Below are 9,358 nucleotides of genomic sequence, written 5' to 3'. Positions count from 1 at the left end.
TGTGCAATGGTTCTAGTATCTACAAGCCCTCCGTGATGTCCCTTACACATGTCAAATGAAAGTACAAAATAATAAGACACAAAATCTACTATAATTATAGCAAAGTGTGGTTCATAGATACCTTTTGTTTCTTTGGTATTATTCTACTTGTGGCGGAACTCCTTTGACAAGAATCAAACTGAACGGAAGAGAAAGGCAATTGTATTTATACACTGTTATAGACATCTTAAATAACTAGCATTACAAGTCTAATATATTTTATTCAATGGTACATTGAAATAGTGTACCTCTGTTGGTGCAAAATCATTATGGAGGTGTCGTTCAAATATTGTCTGTGCTTCTACTTCTTCTACTTCCTTGTCATTATTATCACTTTGGCACTGATTCCAATTCAAAATCGTTCAAATGATAATTAGTAGGTAAAATATTAACATTTACTAAACTAAGAGTATATTGTTGTTCTTAAATACAAGAAATTAGTTGATAACCTTTTCTCCAGATAAAAGTACATTGTCATCATCACTAAATTCAAACTCACATGTTTCTTTATTCTAGTAAACAGAAAAGACAGTAGCATTAGCTGTTATAAAAATCCTTTATGGATGCATAAGCATTAAATTCACAAGCAAGGGTGACTTTACCAATTCATCCCTATGTTTAAGGAATCCCTCATTCTGGTTGGGTGCACCACACTGGACTCTCTAAAATTTTGAAAGGATATTAAAGCCAAAATACTAGTTTAGGTGAAAACATGGAAAATAGTGCAAATACCTTTCTTTTAGAATTCAGTACTTGATTCTGAGAATTGTTGTGATCACTCCTAGCACAATTTCCCTAGAAAAGATATAAAGTTTGAATAACGCATTTCAATACAGAGTTACAAAATTAAGCTGTACATTCTTACCATTGTTGCTTCTTGGTTCTCATTGTGCCTCTGATTGTTTTTTAGTTCTTCAATAACTTTGTCTTGCATTCTAGAATGCTCTTTGAGTTGCCTTATTTCCTCCAACATGTGAACCTCTACATCAGATGATGAGCCATCTAGTGAAACTATATTAATGTCCTTAAAATGGTGTGTTTTTCGACCATAAACTTGTTTAGGAACCGGAAGCAATCCCATGCCGTGCACTTGTCCAGCTTTTTCTTCTCCCAACACCTGATGTAATGCATCACCTTCCCATGCAACTCTGCCCTCACTATTTTGTGCTAACTCTGGTTGTGTGTCTAGGAGATTTTCCAATTGAACCTACAACAATGAAATCCAGACATCAGAAAACAGAAATAATTATATATTGCAAAAAAGTTCCCATGTGCATGTAGCATACCACTGGCTCATTTATCCCTTTTCCCCTTTTCCTGTGAGTGGCTAGATAAACCTTTGCTCTATGTGGCTGTTTTTTTTCAGGATCAGCTTGCCTCTGCAAAAATAGTAGTAAAGGAAAAGCAAGAAGAATCATATATAATTTTTTTATGAGAAGATGTACTCACCATGTCCTCAGACCAATGAGCATAACTCTTTGTACCTGTTGTAGGAGTTGTCTTCCTCATTTCACGACTTATTTTGTTCTTTTCACTAAGGGTCTACAAGAAAAGTAAATTATTAAATAATGAACCATTATACATGTAGAAATCAACAATAGTAGACGATGATAGTAAAAAATACCAAACAGTGTAAATAGTGGTGCCTTACTTTTCCTTCTTCGGACTTCCAGTATCCTACTAGGGCCTTCCATTCAGCTTCAACAATATCATCTGGACAATGCTTGTTCAAAACAGACCTTTTCTTCTTTGGATTAAATAGTGTCTTTTTTAATGTTGCCTTGTATTTTCTCCAATCTCTTCCAATTGATTTAAATATCCATTTCTCACATGAATGAGGATACAAGAACTTTGTCTAAAATAAGAAAGTCACTAAAGAATGAATTTGACTTCATGACATGATAACAATCATATCTTTTAAACAATGAAATCTGCACCAAACACTCTTGCCTATCATCTGGCCACGTGGGCTCACAATATTATATGAGCTAAACACTACTGCACTCAACACTTAAGATGTAATTCACTTCACAAATTCAATTACACTTGAATAAAAACACCAAATCATCATCCCAAATAACCTCTCAACTATTCAAGATATATCAGGTTTATTTTCGAACTGAAACAAAAACAAAGATGGCTAGAGACAAAATGATGTAGGTGCTAAGAGCGAAGAAAGAGCTAACCTGTACAAATTGAATGATGGTTTCTCCATAGTCTTTCTTAACTTTTCTCCAATCTTTGGCACCAACCGGACAGTAACCACCATTTCTTGCTATGGTGCCCAAAAATTGGCCTAAAAGGCCACCTTCTTTTCCAATGGGTTGTCCAAGCTTATTACATCTTACTACTATCCTATCTCCGTCAAGTAGATCCCAAACATGTGTTAAAACAGTCCCCTTTCGCTTTTTAGGTTCTTTGTCACCATCAGCTATTAAAAATAGAATGACAGTGATAGTAACTAGTTAAGATACAGTCCATATGAATGAGATTGATCTAACTACATTTATACCTGATGTGTTCTGGTTCTCATCATCGCGCTGCTCAACCTCGTTAGCATATAGTGCTTCAGTATGCATTAAATTTAATGCTTTCTTTTTCTTTGTACCTCCTCTTCCTGCTAAACAAATTTTGAATAGGCTAATCTTGGATGAAAATAAATCATTGACAACTACCATGATATGGAATAGTTAAGTTGTACTTGAATAATCAGATATACATACAGAAGAGTAAAATTATATGTTCATTCTAATGCCTTTAGTTTTTTTTTGGTTTAGATTTGGATGGTTCTTTGTTGGACTTGGTAGGCGCTAAAGTGGCCAGTCTGTCCTTTGTCACAAACAAGCTAACCATCTTTTTGCTCTCACACTCGTTAAGCATTTTCATCACTTCAGGATCTTGTTCTAGTACAACCAAGCTATCTTTTCGCTTGTAGTATAGATAGTCAACTGATGAGTATCCATGATCCTTGATCAAATCAATCAGGTTCCAGTAGCATATCACATCTCTGTCCATTTCTGTTTTCACATGTCTCTCTCCTTCAGGTGCCCCATCACATTCAAGATTTATGGTCCAATTATCCACCGCCATGGTTGCACAATCTAAATAAAATATAGTACCAATAGAAAATTAAGAATAAAGATAACAGAAGAGTATCAATTAGATTAAAGTGCATATATGTAATGTTATTTGAACTTGGAGCTTGAGAACAAGTGAAGTGCTACGGTTCAGATAGAATGGTCAAAAGGATGGCATATTAGCTTTATATATAATACTTGTGTTTTTGCTCAGGTATGTAAAGATTTGATGCCACTAGGCAATAGAATTTTGAAACCTTATATCAGCACATAGCAATATCAGATTGCTAAATTTCCAACCATTGCAAAATATGACAATTAATCTTTGTAGGCACCAACAACTAATTTTACATGCAGGAAAATAGAACTAGCCAAAAATTTTAATCTTTGCAGGCACCAACAAAATATTTTTACATGAAGAGAAATAAATTAGACCCTGCACACATATCAAGATGTAAGAAAGAACAATCTTTTTATTCACCTACAGGTCTAGACCAGACATGCAAGATTTTTTTAGTTGTAAAATAGACATCCTCAGTCAAAATAAATTATCATAATGATCAATCGGTTCACAACCTATATGAGGCAAATACCACTTCTGAGGTTGAGGAAAACAGAGCAGAACTACATACAGCTGCAGACTTTTGTCACCCAGCATATCTGGCATATTCAAGTCATTGCCTTCAGTACTACTACCCCAACTTGACTCCAGTAGTTAAAATCTTGTGAAAAGTGATTCTGAAATATCTTTTGTGTGAAAAGCGGTGCATTTAAGTATTCTAAAGGTGGAGGCACAACTTTAGTTTCTAGTTTTACAGAACCAAAATGATTGATCTGTGCAGACTAAATTTACAAGGGCAGGGACAGAGCGGCTGTGACGAACTTTGCCGGCGGGTTCAAGGTGGCCGGGAACTGCTTGGGCTCAGACACGCAAGCAGCTGCGTGGAAGCGTGCGTGAGCGCGGCACCGGAGGGCGGTAGCTGACGGTGAAGCTACTGCGTGGCAGCTGCTTGCTGCTGCTACTGTTCTCAACTAAAACAGCCCTCTTCCTCTCTCTCTCTTTCTCCTGATTTCGCAAAACAGCAAGATGATCGGCCTTAAGAAAAGTTGGTCATCTACAAGAGCTCACCATCTTTGCTTAAGGGACCATCATCAAAAGATCACTGGTTTTAAAGATTTTGAATTCAGAAGATGGGCACTGTGAAATTGTAACTGAAACCACATTCAGAGTTGTGGAAAACTGATTTTACTTATCAAACCTTGCCAATTAACTAATGGATAACCATTTGTCAAACATCACAACCAACTAGAATTATCATATCTGAAGCAATCTACCAAACAATGGAACAAAAATTTGGACAAATTTTATTCCTATACTTCTAGTGTATACTACCTATAGGATGAGGCCCAAGGGATTTGTATGCCTAGGGCAATAACCATGGAGCGATAAGGCAATAGGAGACTAGGACATCGGCATCGGGTACCTCGAGCGGCACAGGGTTCCGTTCGCTGACTGACCCGCTTGTGAAGAGGGCCGATGATTTGGGAATTGTGGGAGCGGACGAGGAGTTGAAGAGAAGCATACCTAGCGATCTGGGCTGGACGGACAAACTGATCCGGCCACCACGAGCATGGATCAGCTGCCGGCGGTCGGTCCTCTGCTTGACCGAGATTCTCTTTCTGATGGGGTCGGGGAACTCGACGACGCTCTCGCTCGGCCGGCAATTGGCCACTTCGCCTCCGTTGAGCCCGTTCGCCACCGCCGGCCTTGAAGCTGTCAAAACTTTCTTTCCTTGTCTTATTGTTTCATGTGAAATCAACCAACAAGTGGAGCAATAAATCAATTAATGATCTACTTCAAATCTTACAGCTAGCTCTCCCAAAAGGTTCAAATATTCCTACAACATTCGTGGAGGCTCAAAAGATCGTTGCAAAGCTTGGCCTTAAATATGAGAAGATTCATGTATGCCCAAATAATTGTCAGCTCTATTGGAAAGACAAGAAAGATGATGACTTCTGTTCAAAATGCAAAGCTTCAAGATGGAAAAATAAGCCAGATGAAACATCATTGACAAAAAGGAAAGAAGAAAGGCAACCCCAAACAAGGTATTGCGTTACTTTCCAATCAAACCTAGACTTAAAAGGCTTTTTATGAACAAGGAAACAGCCAAGTTAACTAGATGGCATGATGAGGAGCGTACAAAGGATGGTGCTTTGCGCCGTCCTGCTGATTTAGAGGTTTGGAAAATGACTAATTCCCTCCACCCTCACATCGCATCAGATTCTCGAAACATGAGGTTTGGACTAGCAACAGATGGTTTTAACCCATTTGGGAAGTGCAATTCTACCCATAGTTGTTGGCCAGTTGTATTAGTACCATACAACCTTCCACCATGGTTATGCATGAAAGCATCTTCTCTTATGCTCACTCTAATAATTCCTGGTTACTCTGGAAAGAACTTCCATATATTTATGCAGCCAGTTTATGATGAGCTAAATGAGTTGTTCGACACTGGTATGTCTACATATGATGCATCTCGACATGAGAGATTTCAACTTTATGCTACAGTATTGCATAATGTGAGTGATTACCTTGGGACAGGGATACTGGCACAGTACAGTGTTCTGGGACAGCTGGGTTGTGTGTCCTGTGATGATGAAACAAGTTCAAGGCACTTGAAACATGGTGTCAAGCAATGTTTCATGGCACACCGACGATTTCTACCCGTTGACCATGAGTTCCGTTATGATGCTAGTTCATTTGATGGAACCGAAGAGCATCGGTCCAGACCTATTTCTTATTCTGGAGAATCTCTTTTGGAAAAGATAAAATCAATTAGTGACTTTGAGAAGTCTAAAACCTGGAAGGGTGTTAGTGGCCTATTTTCTTTGTCTTACTGGAAGTATAATTTGCTACGGCACAATCTTGACTTTATGCACATAGAGAAGAATGTGTGTGAAAATATATTTGGGACACTTTTAGAAATGGATGCCAAATCAAAGGACAACCTATAGGCAAGGAAAGATTTGCAAGAAATGAACATCAGGCCAGATCTACATCCACAAAAAAAGGCTAATGGTAAGTATTACTTGCCTCCTGCATTGTACAGCATGTCTAAAGAGGAGAAGCAACAATTCTGTAAAGTCCTTCGTGACATAAAAGTTCCATATGGTTATTCTAGTAACATCTCTAGATGTGTAAATGTTGATCAACCAAAAGTTTCAGGCCTAAAAAGTCATGACTGCCACATACTAATGCAACAACTTATGCCACTTGCTTTGAGAGGTCTTCTTCCAGATGAAGTTACATCCATCTTATTTGATCTGTGTAGATATTTTAGAGAACTAAATGCAAAGGTTCTCCACATCAATGAACTTGAGAAGTTAGAAGAACGAATCATAATGACATTATGTCGGATGGAGATGATATTCCCACCCGGGTTTTTCACTATCAATGTGCATCTTGTTCTTCACTTAGCAACAGAGGCAAAAATAGGTGGTCCTGTATGTTATCGGTCAATGTATTTTGTGGAAAGGTATGTTCTCCTTATAAAAATCTAAGAGCCATGTTTGGTACCTTCTCTTTGCATGCTAAATTATCGTTTTATTAATTTATACTAGTTTGTGCAGGTACCTTGGTGTTTTGAAGTCAACCGTGAGAAATAAAGCTCGTCCAGAGGGCAGCATTGCAGAATCAGTTCTGGCAAAAGAGGCTATGCACTTTTGTTCAATATTTCTTGATGGTTTTCAGACCCTGTCTAATAGGCTTTCATGGAATGACGAGAATGATGAGTCACTTGGATGTTCTACTAGACATGCATCAACTCTTTTTCCTCATCCTAGGAAACCACTTGGAAAGCCAAGTAGTTATGTCCTGAGAGGTTTGGCTAAAGTACAAGCACATAGATATGCGCTATTCAATTGTTCTGATGTCGATCCATACCTTAGGTAATATCTCAAAATTGTAAACATAACTTTTTTTGCCTCCCATAAATTTTCCTACATGTAAATTATAGAGCTCATGCTGAAGAGATCATCGGAAAAGGAACTGGACATAGAGCCAGCCATAGAAATGTTGAGAACATCCAAAATCAGAGGTTCCATCAATGGTTTAGAAGTCATGTAAGTACCTTAACTCAAAATGCTTTACTTGTAGCACTAACATGTAGAACTAAACTTGTGTATAATTGTACAGATAATGCAGTTAGAGAGTGAAAATAACATTCATGATGTTAAAGATGACATTAGGTGGCTAGCTCGTGGCCCAGTTGAAGCTGCAAAAAGGTACCGTGCTTTCAACAGTCGTGGTTTCCGTTTTAGGCCTAAACGGTTGGATAAGGTGACACAAAGCAGTGGTGTAGTGCTAACTGCAAAAACATCAAGTTATGCCGGTGCAAGTGATGGCAGGCCAGTTTTAGGTGATGTGACTTACTATGGGAGGATAATTGATATTATTGAGCTTAACTACTCTAGGAAATTTTCTGTGGTACTTTTCAAATGTGAATGGGTTGATGTTATTTCCAAAAGAGGAATAAAGAAGGACAAGTATGGCTACACACTTGTTAATTTCTCACACCTGATACATACAGGAGAAAAGATTGATCATGAACCGTACATTTTTCCTAACCAAGCTGACCAGGTGTTTTATTCTGACGACAAAGAAAACCCTGGGTGGTCTGTAGTCACAAAGATAAAACCAAGAGATATATATGACACAGGTTGTGAACAATGGGAAGATGATGTAGAAAATGAGCCATTCCATGTCACACACCTTGAAGATATGTTCAATAATGCAACGGTAAGACATCAATGGGCAAGAAGAGACATTGAGGGAACCACGGTGGATGCTAGTGATGTTGCAGATGCTAGTGGCAATGGATTGAATGACCAATCATAGTTCATGAGGTGTAGTACGTGACTCTTATTGTGGATGCTCATTTGTTGAATTTATTGAATTCTTACTATAATGATAATTTGTTCAATGGATAAGACACTGAGACTGTACCTGTGAACTTAGAGCAAAACATCATTTCTTAATTTTTATGTAGGTGTACAATTATAAGACACTGCATGACAATATTGTTACCATACAATAATATTTTATAATATTTATCATACATCTAATTGTCGTACCATACTTATGTGCAGCCGGCTTGTGTTCATACTAGAAGAGGGTATTCTTCACAAGCTGACACCAGTAGTCCTGCGGGGATGTCGTCTGCACCAAAGATGATGACACTAAAGGAAAGGCTACATATTGGATAAATGATTTTATCTGTGATGAGATGTATCTAGAATTTTATTTAATATGTGATGGAACTCGTTTAGAACAAAATTATGGTTCTGTGAGATGAACTTGTTTATGTGAACTTCGGGGATTTGTGAGATCAACTCATGACTATTGTGTTTATTATTGTGTCATATGCCTAGAATTTTTATTGTATTTAATATTTTGGATTTTTTATTTGCTCATTATTCCATAAAAAATTTATGCTCGGCGGCCGTGGCGACGATTAGCTTACGAGCCTGCAGCGGCTAGCCGGCCTTAGCCTGCCTGCTTACCTGCTTGCCCTATATAGGAAACGGTGCTACGCATCAGTACATAACATGCAAAAGAACAGATAGAAATATATGGAGAAATACTACAAAAGGGAGAAAATATACATAATAGCAAAAAAAGTAAGTGTCCAATGTTAGGCCTAGTTTTTGCAAAGTCTACGAATGGAGTCTGAGGTCTACAGACGATTGCAATCCCAAATATGCTATTTTCTCGCGAAGAGGCAAAGCTTGCAAACAGGTGCGTGGTTCGTGTATGTCTGGGTCCATCACGTGGGGACGCGCGTGCACAAGCGCGAGGAAGCGAGCGAAGCGCCTAAGGGACGATTGCTCTCCATTCTTTGTAACACTTGGACTGTAACACTATTTTATGTTACTACAGGGCATGTATTTGTAACACATTTTATATATGTTCTATTCATGTGTTACAATGTAGCACACTTTTATAACATTTTGCTTGTAACATTAATTTTGTGTTACTATAATTATTGTCAGTAACACATTTTTATAAAAAATATGTTTTGTGTTACAATCGAAGCCTGTAACACACTATTTTGTGTTACAATAAACTTTTACTGTAACACATTGACTAATATGTTAAAAAAAAGTGATACAATATCCCTGTTGTGTAGTAGTGATGGAACCACCGGTAGAACTGGAATATTGATGTACCATTCCTTGCGGCA

At 37.9% G+C, this 9,358-nt stretch overlaps 1 protein-coding gene and 1 pseudogene across 1 annotated transcript; one reads left to right on the top strand and one right to left on the bottom strand.

Annotated features, from left to right (window-relative positions):
* Window positions 1–476: 476 nt before the first annotated feature.
* On the bottom strand, window positions 477–3,129 carry LOC136544585 (uncharacterized). Its single transcript, XM_066536694.1, has 11 exons — window positions 2,890–3,129; window positions 2,715–2,739; window positions 2,552–2,656; window positions 2,226–2,470; window positions 1,691–1,894; window positions 1,489–1,581; window positions 1,326–1,418; window positions 905–1,246; window positions 772–834; window positions 642–701; window positions 477–551 (listed from the first exon to the last, which is right to left on the bottom strand). The coding sequence occupies exons 1-11, from the start codon at window positions 3,127–3,129 to the stop codon at window positions 477–479; spliced, it is 1,545 nt and encodes a 514-aa protein (XP_066392791.1).
* Window positions 3,130–4,893: 1,764 nt separating this feature from the next.
* LOC136544584 (uncharacterized) lies at window positions 4,894–8,013 on the top strand (annotated as a pseudogene).
* Window positions 8,014–9,358: the final 1,345 nt, after the last annotated feature.

The sequence above is a fragment of the Miscanthus floridulus genome, chromosome 3 (genome assembly GCF_019320115.1).
Source record: "Miscanthus floridulus cultivar M001 chromosome 3, ASM1932011v1, whole genome shotgun sequence".
In the NCBI taxonomy this organism is placed as follows: Eukaryota; Viridiplantae; Streptophyta; class Magnoliopsida; order Poales; family Poaceae; genus Miscanthus; species Miscanthus floridulus.
Note: the sequence above shows the minus strand (reverse complement) of the source record. Positions and strands in the feature narration are given on the sequence as shown.